We start from the raw sequence: 19,468 nt of genomic DNA on the forward strand, positions 1-19,468 counted from the left end.
CGTTTATGTAGATTCCACACAGGTCATCAATAAATGACTATATAAATGAATATAAATTCCATTAATATAATATAATATAATATAATATAATATAATATAATATAATATAATATAATATAATATAATATAATATAATATAATATAATATAATATAATATTATATTATATTATATTATATTATATTATATTATATTATATTATATTATATTATATATAAATAATGTTCTATTATTTGTATTATAATTATGTTATGTTATATTTAAACTACACTAAAGAATAAAGAAAGAATACTTACAGAAGGTTTAACAAGATACTAATGAAAAACTCATGGCTGTTTCTCGAGTTTTGACACAGTTGGTCTGTGGTTGGTTATTAAGTAAAAACAGATTCCAGCAACTACTGGCCTCCCCCAGCATTTTGGGTCTGCATGCAGAGTGGAGACTGAATATATTTTGGGAAACAGCTGGAATCAACCTCAATAAACCTTTCAGTCACTGAGGTTTGCATTAGTGATGGCAAAATGGCAGCAAAATTTACACGCTCGCTTCCTACTGGGAAAGTTTGACCTAATTGCAGAGGAATTAATTATCCTGGAGTGGTAAGCTAGGATTTGGTCCTGGCTAGACTAAACTCTGGTGATTTCAGTGGATATCTGCTTTATAAAGAAGTGTGAGGGGGCATTAGGATAATTCTCAGTCTGTGAGGTGGTACAGTGAAAGAAGCATAGCTAGTGAAAAGTAATATAAATTTGTATTTAATTGATTTATTCCAGGTCAGCAAGAGACAATAAATTCAGCCAGTAACTTTTGTACTTACAAAATGCATCTCACCTAAAGAGCTTTGCGTGTTACAGAGAATCAGGAAGAAGACAGATAAGTGAAGAAAACCCAGCCAAATATTGGCTGTTTATTTTAGGCAGAGACTTTTCTCTGTCCGCTTACGTAGAGTAGGGCATGTAAGTTTGTATATATGTTTTTTTTGTGTGTTTTTTTTAAATCTGTAGTGTGTCATTGTGTCCTTTTAATGCAGAGTCATGGATAAAATTCACTAGGTTAAAACATGGAATATTTATGAAATGCAGCAATTTGCTCAACGGATGAATATTTCATGACTGATAATTTTTTATGTCTGATTTCTTCAATGTACCTTCAACTTAGTCACAACAACCTTTGATGTAGAAAGTGCTTGCAGAGTGCTGTATACAGTAATTAACATAGACTTTATAATAGGTGGTTTAAGGTAAATTTTAATATTCCAGTGGATTTCATGAAAAGGAATATTTTCTGTTTGGTGAAATCATCAAAAAAAATCCTTGTGAAAAAAGGGCTTGGTGTGGGAAAAGTAAGTGTTGGGAATTAATTTCTGTCTTTTGCATTTTGTCTTTGTCTTTAATTTAAGCCCTTGTTAGATTTCAGCAACTCCACTGACTTAGTTAAGTCAGTATTTAATGTTAACATTAATAATGCTGTATAAAGTTGAGCAATTGACAATGCAGTAAAACTGCATCTGTTAGCATTTGGATCACCCAGTTCTGAACCTGAACTTTTCCTTGCATGAATATTAACTGGAAAGTGCCACGGGGGCCATGCAAATTATTCATGAGCGCGTGTTAAATTCAGAAGGAATTTTTAACTTTAAAAACAAACACATATCTTTGACCTGAAAACTAACAGAAAGCAGTGCAACCTAAAAAAAATAGAAAAATGTTTATGAAAATGTGTTACTTTCATTTTAATTTTTTGAGACAGTGTTTATCGATGCCTAATTTTGAACTTTTTAAAAGTGCTCTAAAATTATTGAGTTTTTTCTTTTTTTTCTCTTGAAAAGATTGAAGTTGAGTTGATTTACTACAAGTATGGAAGTTTTCTTGGTTGACCCAGATAAAAAGTTTTCCACTTCTACTTAATATATACTTTTAAAAATATTGTTGGGGAAAGAACCTACAAAACTGGGAAAACAAACGACAAAAGATCATTTTTCAGGTTTTGTCCTGAACTGAGCAGCTGATGGAGAAAACAAGCTGGTAATTTATTTTTTGTTATTATATTTAACAGTAATTAAAATCAATCAAAGTCCTACCCAGACTTCCTTTACCATGTGGAGCATCTGCTGGTCATTTTTGCAGATCCCCAGGATGACACACTTAATATATTTACCCTGAATATTTGAGATGGAGACTATGGAAGAAGAAAGGAAATCAATCCTTTTGAATTTAGCATATTTCAATAACCATAACATCTCAGAATGGTTTGGATTGGAAGGGACCTTAAAGCCCAATCGATTCCACCCCTGCGAAGGCAGGGACACCTTCCACTGCGCCAGGATGCTCCAGACCCCATTTAACCTTGGGCAGTGCCAGGGGTGCAGGGGCAGCCCCAGCTGCTCTGGGCACCCTGTGCCAGGGCCTGCCCACCCTGCCAGCCAGGAATTCTTTCCCAATATCCCATCCAGCCCTGTCCTCTTTCAGCTTGAAGCCATTCCCCCTTGTCCTGGCAGCCCAGCTGTCTCTATGCATGCCCCATTTCTTTACACCGTTTTTATTTGTTTTCGACCAGAACACGGCATTACTTGAACCCAGGAGCAAGGACAAAAGGTATTGATTTTCATTGTTCTGGCCTGAAAGGACCCAAGTTGAAAGCATTTCCAGCATTTCCAGCGCCAAGGAGAGCAGGCCATTATGGAACTCCTTGTTTTCGCGATGGGCCGCAGCGGCACGGGGATGTGTGGAAGGCTTCTAGACTCCATCCAACATCAGCTGGATTATTCCCTTCCAGCAGGGAGAGGTTTTGCCGTCTGTTTGCAGAACAGAAGAGGGGAAAATCCAAAATGAAGGGCAGAATTTTAGCTCAGCACTGCAGAGCCTGGCAGCTCTTTTTCCTTCTCAGAGTGGGAGGTGCTGTTTGGGAGCGGCTTTGAAGAAAGGGTGCTAAGCACCCCTTGGAAACCCAAAAACATGCTGTGAAAACGAAAAGATGTGCTCTGAGAAATGTATGGGGAAGTGAGTGAGACACAGGAAAATCCATACGCTCAGGATGAAATAAAAACATCTTTAAAAAAAAAAAATAAAAGGAGAGAAGAACTCCAAATCAATAGCCCAACTCCTACACTAATGAAAAGTGAAGGGCATGGAGGAGCACCAGAGTGCTCACTGATGGCTGCTGTGAAAATGTTTCTTTCAGGGGTGAATTCAGAGAGGCTGGTGAAGTGTTGGCTTCCAGTCAACTGTTTTATCCACAAGATAAGAGAAAAATCAGTCTAAATGATCTTCCCTTGTTCATGAGAAAAGGCCTTAATTTCTAATCATTTTCTGAAAAATTAAGAATTATATAGATGAAAAATTAAGAGGAAAAATGCAGCATTTCTGAGAAGAATAAAGGAAACTCGTACCAGGTGTACTTTTTCTATTTCCCATCACACTCCTTGTGCCTAGTTTGCACCTTGTAAAGCCATGCTCAAATGAGAAAGAGGAAAAAAATCACCTTCTTTTACACTTGAGCATGTTTCTCATTTGGCATTCCTGTTTGTTAAAGTACAGGTGTCAGCAAAGAACTTTGTGTGTTCAGTAAAAGCAGTGTAGGACACAGAAATTTGTTCAAATTGGCCAAAGTTTAAAGTAAGCTTCCTTGCTTCTCATATTTTAGGGCAGAACAATATATTATTTTTGAAGAGCTCTGGCTTCAGCATGGCCTCTGCAGTTACCCTTTTGACAAATTGATATATGGCTTATTATTACTGTTTTTAACCCCAGATCTGTAGTAATAAATTTTTGAGATCTAGATTAGGGCAGTGTTTTATTGAAACTGGGTATTACTGACACTGTTTTGCCACAGCCTACATCACACATATTTTTCAATGTACATTCTTCAATGCTGAATGATAATGGATTCAGATAGGTATTTAATCTGGTTGTACTGAAGTTGAATATAAACCAAATATTGGCTGTAAAGCTTATAGTATCTTCTTTTCTTTTTGCCCAGCCAGAAAAGTTAGAAGTGAGTACCTGTGTTTCTATTATTCCTTAAGCAGTAGGTTCCAGTCTCCAAACTCCACCTGAGCAATGAAAATAGTGTTTTATTCATTTAAAATTACCTTCTTTGCCTTCCTTGCACCAGGACTTGATTCTTCTCCCACTCCTGTGCTCATGCCGTGCAGCTTTATGGCAGAGCATTTCCTTTGTTCCTGAATTTACCAAAAAACAATGGAAACCCACAGACTGAGCCAAAGCAACGTGTCTCCCTGCATGGGACCCCTCCAACTCCACATCTCTCACTTCAGCTGCCATCTGCTCCTTTGAATTCTCCTCTTGGCACCTTATGCCATTTACAGTTCAGGTTTCCTGTGATGGAGATTGTGTTGGGTTATTAAAGCAGCATGCCAGTCAGGCTGGACAGAGTAACATAGATTTATTGTGAATAAATAGAAGGGAAAAAGCAGTTAATTATTTTGTTGGGTCTATAATGAAGTCAGTTATTCCCACCAAGAACTGCATGCCCCTGGTTCTATGTAGTTTCATTCATTAAGATTTATTTTTTATGAAACTGTGGCTATTGAGTCCTTTTCGTCTAATTTGAAACTAAAGATTTTTTAACATTCGTGGGTCATTGTTTTAAGAGGTGTTGCCCAATCTTAATGGTTTTATGATAAAGTTGCTGTTGGCCTGCTGGTTTTTACACCTCCATTGCCCAGAAAGGATAGCAGCACAATCTTTGCAACTGGCACATTAGGTAATTTGCCAAAACTCAAAGTGTTTGGGAAAGCACTGAAAATTGCAGGATTCATATTTATCCTGAAATTTTAGGGTTCGAAAGTCTCTGGGATTTCCTGTGTACTGATTTAACTTCCCAGTATGTGTTTCCACAAGGCAAACTGGGCACTCTGGGTGCAATTGCCTGGCAGCAGGCCAGCTCAGGGAAGTTATTTTGGGGTTAAAAATGGCAAATACTGTGACAGAAAGCTCATGCATTAATATTAGTGAGTGACATTACAGGGCTGAATAGAGTTGGTGTTTATTTATCTTAGCTGCTATTTCCTCATTTCTTTGGGGCATTTTTTATGGGCTTTTGAATCCTTTTTTATGCTGCTGGATGTTGTATATTGAACGCTTTCAAGTGTTGTGGTAGAGATAAACCAGCACACGAAGAGACATAACCCAACCTCCTGTACCAGCCCAGAGCCAGCAAACATTCTGTGAACATCTGAGCGGGCTTTTATTGGGTTTTTTGTTTTCTCCCCCAGGTGGGAGAACAGCCATAAAACAAAAGGTATTATCACCATTATGACTTCGCAGTGTGGTATGTGATGTTATTTTAAAATTCCTCATTCACATAAGAACAGGTAGTAAAATTTCCCTTAAAACACACAAAACAACTGAGTGAAACAGCTTCAGGCAAGTGACTGAAATATAAAAGGATGAAATTGTTTGGCTTGAAAGGCAAAGCTTTCTGTCTGTGACTGTGGGGATTTCCCAGGTAGGTTTTTTTCCATCCACAATAACAGATGCTAGCAGGTACCTGCTTCTACAACTGTATTTTACAGCCATTTTTTAGCATTTTATTTTAAGATTATTCGTTTGTTTCCTGGAGAATGCTCTTTGACGCTTGAAGAAGCAAAGTTTTGCACACTGATATGCAGCCTTATCAACTTTTACCTTTTTGAGTACACTTATTTTTTAGGACACCAAAGCACCAGGGGCACCTTCTCATTACATCTTCTGCTCTTTTGGAATATTCACATATTCTCAAATCTGCATATGGCATTGCGTGTGTGTGTGTAAAACTGTGATATTTCAGGCCATGGCACACTACTCCTCGTTTCAGAATTACAATTTTCAGTACTGTTGTGCCTTTGGCAGCACTGGAATCCTTGGCAAGAACTGGAGCTGACTAAGAACTCAAGAATTGCTTTAAAAATTAATTTCTTTACACTGTTTTCCATTAGAAAGATGATCCTGACAAATACTAGGGCACTCCCTCCTTGTTCTAGAGAGGTCTAAATGTGAAGGCACCTATAAAAAAAATCTCAATCTAATCTTGTCTTCTACAAAATGCAGCATTTCACCTAAATATTTTTTTTTTTCATATTTAAACATATTCTCATTCAGCACTGATGACCCTGGTGATTGGTAAAAAAGGAATACCAGTGAGAATGGATTAGATGCCTTTACTGTAATTTTAAGACCCTAGTATTCTAGATTTTAATAACACATGGCATTTTGCTCAGACACCCACTTTTCTGTTAGAATTTATTTTTCTTGAAATAAAACAATGAAGAAAGCGTAAGTTTTTTTTTCACAGATTTTAAGTGCTTAAATCGATGTAAACCTGTGGAAAGTGATACATCTTCTCCACCAGGTGCCAAGGGCCGTTTCTGGGGTTTCTTAATTAATATATTTGTTTTCCATCGCACATCTGTCAGCCAAGCAGAGTTTCGTTAGTTCATGGAGAGTCATCTCTGCCATGCCCTGGTGAGGGGCCTGGCGTGCTCCTCCTGGCTCTTGGTTTTTGTTCATTTCTGTTCGTTCTGTTGTGCCTTTTTTGTCTGTTTCTTTGGGGCGCTTCTCGCGGTTTCTCAGGTGTTTGTTATGTTTTGGGTTTAGTTTCGTTTGGTTTTTTTTTCCTTTTTGTCACGAGTGAGTGCGAAAGCAGCCTGGACAGCTGGAGCAGGAAGGAAGCAAATGCTGCTCCAAGGGCCTTGGGTGGACGCTGAGTTCTGTCAGATGTGGGGAGAGGGAAGAGACAGGAATCTCAGGCACGTGTTGCCCAAGGAACATCTGCAGCATTAAAATCACATTCTTAATGACTGCAGCTGAGATTTTGGGGAGCCAGTCAGTCCTCCTTGCACACAGGTCCTCTGAGACCCCTGAGATTTGATGCTGAGCAGACTATAATTTGGTTTTGGTGCTTCATTCAGAAAAATGTCATTTTCTCTTGGAGCTCACCGTTCCTCTGGATAATTCTGTGAACGTCTTGTACAGATTTTGCATAGGGGTAATGCCATATATATCCAAGTTTATTCCTTTGTATATGAGTCTAACATTTCATTTGAATGTTAAAAAGAACGCTTCACATTAATATAAACTTAGCACAAACTTTAATATAATGCAAAGCTAGTGTAATGTGTCACAAGATATAACATAGCACAGCGGGCTGTTACACTGGATCTGCCTAAACCGAGATATTTATGCTTCAAAATTCAGATTTTTTTTTTTTTTGCCTAGACCTGTCAAGGCTTCTGCCATTGTAACAGAAATAATCAGGAGTCTGGCAGAGATATTCAGATACTATCCAAGCATTGCTTTTCTGCATTATCTCTGTTAAGCTAATGCTGGATGACATGTCACCTCGTACAGGCTTTCCAAACCTGCCCGTGTCGTCTTGATTTTTTTTTTTTAATCCCACTTATGTCATGCAGCATTATTCACCTCTAAGAAAAACAAAATTAAGTTTTCCCAAGTGAACATCAGAGTTTTTCTGAAGAAGATAAAATCCAATATCTTTCCCACCATATATCTTATTATATTTTGTCAATGATGCATTAAAAGTGGAAGAAGTGCATGGTGAAAAATGCTTTAGAGCTGCAGAACAATTTACAGCTTAAGGTCTTGCAGTGCTGTCATAAGGCCATGACTTGGGGATGTCTGTGACTTTTGGGGGGGCTTTTTTTTTTGGTTTTTTTGCGTTTTTTTTGTTTTGTTTTTTTTTTTTTTTTTTTTTTTTTTTGTTACATTACTGGCTCCTCTGATGGGGGAGGCTGATGGGGAGCCACCACCCACAGCAGTGACTCACCATCCTCTGCCAGCCCACCTGACCCCCTCTCCCCTCCTCTGAAACAAGCAAAGAGCAAATTACACATAATTACCCTGGGGATGAGTCACTATATAAATAGATTTTTTAAAATAACTGAGTGTTTTAAATCACTGCTAATGGGAAAAAAAAAATTTTAAAAAAAAGGTGGTGTAGTGTAGGAAAATTTTGGTGTGGCAATTTGGTGTGTTTCCTTAAAAGTGGAAAGCGGAGTGCTGATATTGCATTTGAGGTGGTATGATAAAGCAAAATTAGGTATATTCCTTGAGTACTCAAGCTCTTACTGAAGGCTGGTTTTTTAAAACATGGTTTATTAATCTAATGGGAGGTAAAAATATCCTGTCACAAAAATCAAGAGATTACGTTAATTTAATTTTTTCTAGAAGCCTGTTTGAATTGTGAACAGGCTCAGAACTGCATTTTCATCTCCATTTTTAATACTCATCTTTAATTTCTGACTAGGATTAATGCAGTATTGACAAGTAGAATTAGGTCTTTTTGCAAAAGCAGTTCTCACCAACTCTAACTGAGACAGAAAAAGAACACAGTCTATTCCTGGATGAGCTTAAACCAGCAATCAAACAGCCAAAATTAATTAAATAAACAGAAAAGTAAACCTTATTGGCATACCCATTTTGGCATCTGATTTATTCAGCTGAGATTCAGCTACCCTGTTTTATTTAGATGTGTACCTAAGTGCAGAGTGGTCCCTCTGAAACAACCATCAGAGCAGCAACAGAATCCAGCTTTGAATTGCTAATGCTGCTATTCATCCTGATAATTAAGTCTCAGAATATTATTCAAATAGCAGTCTGAAGGAAACGGTTACTGGAATAAATACTCCTTGTATAATTGGACAATTTTGTTTAACCAGTTTTAAAGCACAGTCTCCAGTACTCTGAATTATTTTTCATTCAAGCAGCAGCAGAGCTGGAAGCTAATATGGATTTGGGGCATTCGTAAAATTTTGACTTCCTGCTTTCATGTTCTGTTCTGTCTGTGTAGTTGTCTCTTCCACTGGTACCCTGAGAAATTGCAACCTACTTTGTTGACTTAATTTTTAGTTTGTTATTTACTTCAGAGCCTGTTTTTCTAAGATTTAAATATTCTAAACATTCTGGTTTGGGGGCTTCTTGTTTTGTTGTTTTTGTGGGGTTTGGGGGAACGGGGTTCTTTGGCCTTTTTTTGACTGGTTGGTTGCTTTCTTTGGTTTTTGGAGGTTTTTGTGTGTGTCTATAATCAGCTTTCGTATTGTTAAATTAATGATTTAGCTGATTAGTTCAAGTTGAAAAGAGGGCGATGGTATTTTTCCTTCTTTTCTTTCATTATCTTGAAGTCCTCTACTACCACAAACACATTTTATTTTAGTTTAGGTAGTTAAAAAACTTGATGTGATCTTTACATACGTACACTGCATAATGGATTAGCCTAGTTCCAAAACACACTCTCAAACTTTAAATAAGGAGTTACAGAAGGCAAGGCTCTGCTAAGTACCACGTTTAGGCCACTTTAAATTATGCCTGACATCATGATATGGGTTTTTTTTTTTTCCCATGTAGCCTTCTTCAGGGTTTATCTGAACACCAAACTTTAGAAATAAAAATCCTCCAGCCACTGTGGTTAGAGACAAGATGGTTGGCTGGTGCTTGAGAGAGTAATTCATTATTTCCTCTCGATTAGATCTGACAGTCCCCAAAAGGACACCATGCTACTCTGCAATTAGCAATAACTGATGTGTTCAGCACTGGTTGTCCCGTACAGTTGCAAGCAGAATATTGTGCTGATTTAACTAAGGCTCATGGCCCTTCTCAATTGCACTTGGTGTCTGTTGACAATTTTTTTTGCCAATTTTTTTTCCTCTCCTGGTTTCTCCCTGCAGAATACATGGGGTGATAGCAAAAGTAAAAAAAAAAACCAAAGAAAAAAAAAAAGTCAATTTACCAAGCATGGTGGTGGTGCTGTTTGAGGAAATGTTTGGAGTTTTTAGCCATGCCTTGTGCAAGCTCTGTCAGGGAGGATCAATGCCTGCCATGGATGAAGGAGTGTTGTCTCTGCTGGTTCTGCAAGAAATCAAAACAGGAGGAGCTCCCATTTCAACTAGCAGCAGGCAGTCGTTAAAAGAGAAAAAGCAAAAGTATGGATTACATGTGTTTAATATCTCTACATCGCATTTATGGAGAGTTCTCTCACTTCTAGGTCCTTTTTACAGTATCCAAGTGAGAAACACTTGAATTCTGCTTTTACTGTCATCCAAAACTTTTTCAAGGCTGTTAAGAGACCATTTTCGTGATGCATGTGTATATAAACCACACTGACTAAAAGAAGAGAAAGAATTAGGCCACTGATGTACTTTTAAAGTTCACTTTTGCTGGGAATATGTCTGTTTCCCTCTTTTGAATGTGAGGGTAATAGATAGTCCAGAGCCATCAGTGCTTTTTGATGGTAACTCAAGGCAATGTAATGGTTATCTGTCAACAAAAGGGAGAGGTGAAGACAGGATTTTTATTGCTTTTCCCAGAAAAATAATGGGGAGCCCAGTTACTGTGTGCCTGACAGACAGACAGACAGACAGACAGACACCCCACCCCAAAACTGCCACTTTGGCTCCCCAACTGCCCAATTTCAGAATCAGCAATTCCCACCAGGCTGGGAAGAAGCTGAGTGGAACAGAAGGGGTGGAGGATTATGAGAATAAAGATTTTCGTAATGTCTAATTGCTTTTATGTTGAGAAAATGTAAATAATACAACCATTGGCATTACATGGATTTCTTCATTTGTATTTTTTTTCTCTTTTTCTCTCTCTCTCTCTCTCTCTCTCTTTCCCTTCCTTCCTCTTCCCATTCCCTGTCCCTGCCTCCCTCCCCACTCCTGACACCTTTTTGCACAGCCTCCATTGAAGAGGACCCAACTTCAGCAGGTATGAATTATTTACACATCACATCTGCACTGTGGCAACCATTTCTTGAGGGCTGCCCTTACTGAAATCATTTTTAGCCTGTTTCATTTTGTGTGTAACTTGGCAAATATCACAGCTGGGATCTATCCTCTTCTGTTCCCCTTTCTTTTTTTTTCTCCTTCTCCTCTACTTGGAGTCAGCAGGAAACATAATCCTCCTGTAACATTTAAAAATATCAGTAGCATGTTCCTTCCTTCTTCCATGCTTAAGCTGGCATGTCAGGCTTCAGGTAACAGAATGATTCAATCAGGAGCTGAAAGAAAAAAAAAAATCAGATCAGTGATTTGTAAATTATTTTTAATTTTTTTTTTAATGTTAGATTTTTTTTCTTGTCTTTATGCTGGCAAAACTCAGTCACCTGGATGATGCCCCAAAACTGACATCCTTTAGAGAGCTGGGAACAAGCAGTGAAGGAAAGGAAAAGAAAGGCAGCAGATGCAGAAGCACTGTGCTCAAAGAAAACATTCTCCAAACGATGGCTGGGCTATCTGCTCAGAGAACTTTTATTTCCATTGACAAGCTGCCAAGCAGTGAGAATGGTTACCATCACAGCCATAAAAATTAGTTTAGGAGCTCCCAGAGAGACACAAACGCATCGTGTTTATTTTATTGTGAAGATTAACTATTTCTAATTAATTGGCAATCCATTAGCTGGGGAGTATTTAAAGGAAAAAGAAGACAGTGTACCAGAGAAGGATGCCACTGAGCAGCCTAACATATTTGAAATGGCACTGAGTTGTACAAACTCAGTGAGCTAAAACATCAAATAAATGGGGAATCGCTTTATGGTGGCTTGTTAAAAGAAGGAAAGGCCTCCAGAGGAGCAAAAGAGAAAAGCTGAGGAGAGTGAATGAAGAGAGGAAGATCGCAAGGAGGGATTGAACACTGTTTACAACGCTAACCTACAACTGGGGAGCAATATAAGTAATTAGGATACAGCAGAGAATAATAAATGAAAGGACAGAGAACAAAGCCAAGAGTAGAATGTGAGAGAATTAAGACTAGGACTGAATACAGAAAGAAGCAAAAGGGAGCTTTAAACATGAATGTAGCAGCAAAATGAGCAGGAAGGAGGACTGGAATGGGAAATAATGCTGAAAAAAAGAGAAAAAAGAGGAATTTGGGGGAAAAATGTAGAGTACTCACACACCCCAATGGACCTTGCATTCTAATTACTAAATATCAACACTTTCAACTCTCCATTTCTTGAGAGATCTGTCAGTCTTGGAGTTTTCATGGAAAGTGTTCTAGCAGAAACCTACTGCAGCCATTCAACAGAAACATTAGAAAAGGATGTGTTTTTTACTTAGGAAAAAACAAAACCCCCAGTCTTTTTCCCTTTAGGGAAATGGTTTAAATACTCATATTTTTTTAGAGCATCTCCCAAAGACTTGGCCTCCCTCTTTGAACACCACTGCTGGTTTTGTGGGAGCCCCTAACTGTGATCTGGCCAAGCTACCCAGAAACAACAGCTGAAAACGTTCAACAGGAGGAAAGTGGAATTTATGACACAGCCACGTGGGCTGCACTACAGATATGATTTATACTAAGAGAAAAATCCATGCATAAAGTGCAATCTAACATTAATTTCTAGCTTAAAAACTTTAGAAGCAATGCTAGGTCTTCAGATGCTCCCTAATTTATGATTCCTATTGATTTTGCTGTAAGATATGACCAGATGTTGCTGTTTTGAAAGTACAAAGACTAGTTCTGCACTCTTACAGGATTAATACAACTTATTTCTCACATTTTATTGGCATCTGTAAAACTGTGGGTTCTGCTTAAAGCAGATTCCCTTCCCTCAGGGCAGGAATGCAGCCATGCAGTTTGGAAGTTGCAGGGCTGCAGAAAAATAAATAGAAACTGCATTCAAAACCTCATGGACTCACCTAGAGCCTTTCAGTGGCATGTGCCTAGTGGGGACAGTTTTATACAATACCAGGTTTTGCTCTTTTCCACAAAAAAAAGCGCAGCAATTTTCCGCCAGTTAATGAAATTTATGTAATCATTATCTAATCATAATCAATGCACACAGTATTTTTCCAACAAATGCCTTCACTTGTGAAACAACATGAGGCAGGATAAATTGCATCAAATATTTTTGTGAAGACTTTAAAAATTATTTTGATATTCTATGAAAATTACAAACTGTTAGTTGACCTGTGATCAGGACCAAAACTAAAATTTCCTTTCCTGTTTAATCAAAGGGATGAAACACTGTTGTTTCCCATACTCTGCTTTTTGGGATAGGGCCTAGCTGCTCTGACAAAGCCATCTGTGAGGAATCCCATAGAAGCAAAGTTTTAAAATTTAAAATTTTACTCTGAGAATTGTAACCAGTAAAGTGAAGATTACTAATCCTGTAATAATAAGTGCCCTGTGGCTATCTCCCTATAGAAATTATATTTCACTGGAGTTCCTTGAGTTTCAGAGTGCTCCAGACTAATTATTAAGTCTAATTATAACCCCATGTTTTCACCCAAGTTACTTTACAAGGAAAGATAAAGGAGTTTTTTCAAGGAGTTTTTCCTCACAGTTTCAACAAAGTTTTCCTTAGCAATGCCTCTGGGTAAGCATTATTCCAGATCTTTTTTTTCTTCCCAGTTATATCTATGATTTTATGTCCTTGTGGACACCTAAACTCTGTTTTGAGACACTTCACCATATTTCTTCATTTGTTTTGACTTAAAATCAAATCTAATAAAATAATTTAATTACATTATTGTTTAATTAAATAATTATTTAATAGAAGTAGGAAAATCTCAGGAAAATTCTCTCTTTTCCATGTAGTTTTTTTCCCATCTATAACTAACATGAGTTTTTGAAAGCTGTTTGTTGAGCCAGGAGGAGACTCCTTTGTTGACAAGTATTTTTCAAAGCCTAATGTAGCAAGGAACTCCTGCTGGATGTCCTGCTGTTTGAAGCTTTTCATCCCAAAAATGTTTCCCCATGGTTTTATGGATTCCTCAAGGAGCCTGGAGAGGTTTCTACAATTATTAAAGAGTAATTCTTCCAACACCTGATGAGACAGAGCACAGCAGTTTGTTCACTTGCCTCTACACACTGATTTTGACTGAGGTAATAAATACATCTCCTTTGAGATCCCCATTAACTGGAGCCATTCCTTGCCTCTGCCACTGATTTTACTATTATTATTATTATTAGTAGTAGTAGTAGTAGTAGCAGTAGTAGTAGTATTAGTATTAGTATTAGTATTATTATTTGTTGTTGTTGTTATTGTTGTTTTTGTTATTATTGTTATTATTGTTATTATTGTTATTATTACTTTTTTTAGATTATAATGCTTTAGGAAACGTAGCGTTCTCATTTTTGCCTTCCATCTTTATAACACGCAAACACATTTAAAGTTTCATAGTAACAAAAGCTCTTTTACAGGGTGAGATCTGCTATTGTCTTTTAAGTTTAGGTGTTGTAGAGATTAAAGCTTCACTACATGGCAGGGCCTCCTTCTTCAAAGACATGGCTAAAAAATAATCCCTTCAACAACCTTGTGGCAGAGTATATAAGCTGCGTTGAATATTTGTGTATCTAAGAAAAATTATATTACCCTTCCAAAATTCCATGTGAGATCTACCCTGTTCCCTCTTTATTTAGATTTTTTGACTTACATAGAAGTTATTTTAGCATGTTTTTCCTAAAGAAGTAAATAACATAGGGGGAAAAAGAGGTAAATAACACGGGGGGGAAAAATCACTTTTGAGAAAGAATAAAAGCTGAAAATGCTTTATCAAATGAAAGAGACTTTGGCTGCAAAAATCTATAGAATTAAGTTTATTTTATTAAAGGAAATTAATGGCATTTTAGAAAATGGAAGAGCACAAGTTCCAGGATGAAAGTTGTACTAGACATAGTAATTACAGTTATCAAAAAGTCATGAGAAATAGAGATCTAAAACTATTAAGAGTTTACCCTTAACTGCTTACCCATTACCCTTACTCTAGGAGCATGGTGTTAAGCAATACCTGAAATATAATTCCAGAATAAAAATCGAAACAGAAGTTGCATGCTTTGTTCTGGTTCTGCTAGGAGAACTCCAGGTTCCTCTGGTGCTTGTTTTCTTCCTTGGATCTCATGTGTTTAACTTTTTAAAGAGGGATACCAAAACATCTTGTGTTGGTATTTGTCTTTTTATTCACAGAATTAAAAAAAAAAAAAAAAAAAGATGGTTTACAGAAATAAAATTAATTTTAATCAATAAAAAGATTTTAAAAACCGAAAAATTGAAGGTAATGTAAATTATTTCAGTCAGTAGATATTTCAAAGCTGACTTGCTTGGCACAGCCTTGATGACTCTTAGGAGAATATTTCTGTGCAATTATTGGATCCTCAGAGACATGTAGAGTTTAAAAAAAAAACCCAAACAGAAGGGAACTAGTGCTATAAAAATGTTGTAGAAGAATTAGTTATCTCTATCTAAATATCTTTGCATTTAAAAAGTTACTGGACTGTCATTTTTTATATATTTAAAACACTAGACATATTAGTATTAAAATCCCATGTAGCAGTTGAATATTGCTTTGATATTCAGAATATCAGATTTTCACAGTTTTGATTTTTTTATAACAATATAAAGTATTGTAATCAATTTTTCCTTGTCTTTCCATGCTTCATGTCAGAAAATTCTTTTGCCCTTTGGTTGTTGCCCTGCTCATCAGAGAGCAGGTGAGATCCAATTGGTTAAAGTTCTGGGCACTTTGTGTCCGTGGTTCTCAGGGAATGAGGCGAAGAATTGAAATTAAAAATATTTGAGATCGTACTGGCATTAATATTTACATGAAAATTATGCTTATATCCTTATTTAAAAACTATACCGCGTCTTTGTCCTTAAAAGACTTAGCTGATGTGGGTTTGGATTTGGGTTTCACAATTTCACAGAAGGGTCTCTCTTCTCCATGAAAATAATGCCCGGAGAGGCCTTATTAAGAGGCTTTTATTAATTGGGAGAAAAAGGAAAATTAAAAAAAACAAAGAAAATTCAAAAAAAGGGGGGGAAAGTGCCTTTTTCAGTGGTTACTATGATTCGTTTTGGACCTGGTGATCTTTTTGGTCCCTTCCAACCCAAACCATTCTATGATTTCATGACAATCTGAAAAGAGAAACCAAATCAGATTTTTCTGTGGTTTTTCTTTTTTTTTTTTTTCCAATTTCTTGAAATGAAACTTTAAAAACAAAAGCACGACACGTTTAATCTGCTTTCTGTGTCACCCTCGGAGCATCAAGGGTGTGTGTGGTCAAGACTCAAGGGTCCCAGTTTGCTGCCCACTGCCCAGCAGGACCCGGAGCTGTGGTTCTGTGCCAGCTCCCAGGCTCTCTTTGGGGCCACAGAGATTCTGCTGCAAAGCTCTTCCATTTCACACATTTCAAAGAGGGAAATCATCTCTCAGAATTATTCTAAGGGAAAGGATTTGCCATTCCCCCAGGGACTGTACCGCAGATTTACTGTCTTGCTCAACTTGGTTTACGCATTTGTAGCAATTCCTTTTCCTTTTTTCTTCTCCAACTTCATATTTTATTTTTTTTTTCCAGTGCCTGCAGCTAGCTTGCTAATTACTTTTCCATCTATTCCAAGCAAAATATAGACTAAATCATAAAATTATGTAAAGGTCATATTGAACCCCATTCTGATGGAAATGAGGCTTATGCAGTAAAAATAGTCCTAGATGCCAGGTGGCACTGAAGGCTATTGGAGCAGCCTGTCACATTTAAAAGCTGGAAATCTTGCTTAGGTCAGGAATGAAAATTAATTAGTATTTTTAGCCTATCCCTTAGTGACTGTCCATCCACATATCATAAAAATAACACAGTTTGGCAAAATGGCTTGCTTCTTCCCAAGACTGACAAAAAAAGTGAGCTAGGAGTTTGAAATCAGCCTGCAGTGCTGGCAGCTGCCTGAGAAACTCAGGCAGGGGCATTTTTCTATAACCTGCACAGTTTCAGAGATTGCTATTTGTGGTGGTTATACAACATTCATCCCCGTGTACGAATAAAGTGGGAGATCATACAGTGTCCCCTAAACCAGGCACTGATTCCTGTAATGAACTTTTCCTTCCGTCTGCTTTTCCCTTCCTTTCTTACCTGAATTTTGAGGCAGATGTTCTCCAAGATGAAGCTTTTCATGCCAGGCATCTGCCTCACACTGGTCAAGGCTAGGCTGGATGGAGGAAACCTGGTTTGGTGGGAGATGTCCCTGCCCATGGCAGGGAGTGGCACTGGGTGATATTTAAAGTGTCAACCCAAATTCTGTGATTCTATGAGGTCTGTAACAAACAGAGTGGTTTTACACTCTGGTGCAGCTCTTCCCATCTGGGAAGCAGCATTCCCCAAAAAGAGATTTTGCAGGTGTCTAGTCCTTGCCAGGACAGATGAAAAGAGTAGGACTAGCTCTAGCTTTGGGCAGCTAAGACAAGTGGATAATAAACATCCAAATATTATTATTTGGTATTTATTTCTTCGTCCTCTGAAGATGAGGAAGGAATGAGAAGATGAATGAGGTACTGTTCTGGTTGCTGTAGGGACCTCAGTGAACCATGTCAGTGGCTTGTGTGCTGGCAATAGGAAGGTGGAATTTGGTGGGAATGTTCATTGAAAGTTGGAGTGGGGATGAAAAAATTTTCTCTGCTCAAACATTTGGATTACCTGTCACTTAAGATTCCCATCCTGGATTACGCGTGTGGAAAGTGAAATAAAAATAAGCAAATACTAATAAAAGAAAACCAAGCAGAATTAGTGGTTGATTGAGGATTTAGTAGCAGGTTAACAAGCCAAATGAAAAGGACTCTAATTAAATATAGCAACACAAGGAGTCGTACTTTATGCTTATTTTGGGTTTAAACATCTTTTGACCATCTTCAAAGCGCTGGATTGACTGTGGAAACATAATACTGAGGAAGGAATTTCACTCCTTTACTGTGCAAATTTAAGTGATTTTTGGTTGTCAATGCTGTGTATTGCACATCAATTCAGGAGGCAAAAAACATATTGAATAATGACCCGTTTGTAGAAAAGCTGTTCCTGTTCAATAGAAGGAAATTATTAATGAAAATAAATATAATTAAAAATTATTAGTTCTTACAACCACACCTTTTCAATAACTAATGTTTTATTACATCAGAGTGTTAAAAAACCTGAGCTTAAGCAGGTTAGATGGCTGCTAAAGAAAGAATGGAAAGCTTTCTGGCAGGTGGCAAAGTATAGAGAGCATGGCTGAACTGAGAGAATTTGGTACTTCTGTTAAAGTCAGCCTCCTCTGAGGCTGATTGTATAATCAGGATCTTGTATTTCGAGATCTTTAAGTCTGTCATAGCTTGAACGGAAAAAATATGTTGAAGGAAGATTTGTCCCTGTTATTTTAAAAAACAGTGAAATGTTGCTTGTCACTAACATTGGGCAGGACTAAACAGCCCTCTTTATACTGTATCACTGAAACAACATAACAGGTAAAATTCAGATGCATTTCTTATCATAAAGAGAATATAAATTGCTTTAGGTGCATGGAAATATCAAGCAAAGGCTTGAATGAGTTCACTCAGACAGGACCATGGGGATTTCTGCACATATACAGCAACTTCTTAGATGATTTCTTGCAGTAACAAGCATGTACCACTTCATTCACATCATTTTTACTCATATATTGACTTTACATAGGGCAATCACTCTTTGCAAGAGCCAAGGCCTTCCTGTTTTGCTTTGTCTTAGAAATGTAATAGATTATTTTTTATTGTATATTGTTTTGAAGTTTTACTAATGCAATTAAAATGCATTTTACTTTTTTCTACTGGAAATGTTTTTGATAAAATATGCTTTAACTGAGAGCGTGAATGTCCTTTATTAGGCTTGACAAAAGCCTAATATGATATGTAGCCTTCACCTGCCTGTGTATGAGTAATCATATATACATTTGTAATAGTTAAAAAATTATTTTGAAAACAACTATTTTTGCAGATTTTTCTCTTCTATTTTTTTTCCTATTGTCTGCAGTAGTCTTCCTTACAAATAAATGTCATGTGACTTCAAAACAAAATCATGGCAAAACCATTTACATGCAATCTACAGTACTGTAAAGCAGTAAAATGCTAAATGAAAATTGTCAGAGTGACTGAAGATAAGTAAAAGGCCAAAAGATTTCCCAGTCCAGTTCTTATTCCAGACACAACTTCCACTGGCTGCCATGGGAGTTGTGGCTGTGTGGCAACTGTTGGGATAAAAATAATAATTATGAAATTGCAATATGCCCCAACTATGAACACAGTTGTAATTTTAATTGTAGCATGCTCCCATGAATGTCCAGTTTTCTATTACTAAAAATATGCTAGCATGAAATCTACCTTTATATACTTTGAAAGTTATTTGTGTCAAATACCCTGAGAAATGCCTTGGAATTCCTGAAGTTTTATTGGAACGGCTGCAATAGCTACAAAGAAGAAGACACAGCCCAAAACCAAAAAGGTCTGGGTAGAGATTTATGTATTCAATTTTCCTGCAGCACTGTGTTTTAACAAAGCATGAATTAACACTCCACAGTAATATTACAAGTCAGTGTTACAGTTATTCATGAATTTCATTAGTTTCAACTTTTCGACAGAATTTCATCCTGTTCAAACTGCAGAACAGTTTATTTATTAATATACACTAAGGGAAAGAGTGAGAGTATTTCAGTATCTCTCCATGTTGGCCAAAAATGTCTCAATT

At 37.1% G+C, this 19,468-nt stretch overlaps 1 protein-coding gene across 2 annotated transcripts in view; it reads left to right on the forward strand.

Annotated features, from left to right (window-relative positions):
• Window positions 1-19,468, forward strand: part of EDIL3 (EGF like repeats and discoidin domains 3) — a 237,446-nt gene that overhangs the window by 87,265 nt on the left and 130,713 nt on the right. The window contains exon 3 of one of the 2 annotated variants that reach the window (XM_058044014.1): window positions 10,691-10,720. The exons of the other annotated variant lie outside the window; for it this stretch is intronic. Within the exon in view, the coding sequence (XP_057899997.1) occupies window positions 10,691-10,720 (30 nt within the window). The remainder of the gene's footprint in view (window positions 1-10,690; window positions 10,721-19,468) is intronic. 2 annotated transcript variants of the gene reach the window in all.

The sequence above is a fragment of the Melospiza georgiana genome, chromosome Z (assembly GCF_028018845.1).
Source record: "Melospiza georgiana isolate bMelGeo1 chromosome Z, bMelGeo1.pri, whole genome shotgun sequence".
NCBI lineage: Eukaryota > Metazoa > Chordata > Aves > Passeriformes > Passerellidae > Melospiza > Melospiza georgiana.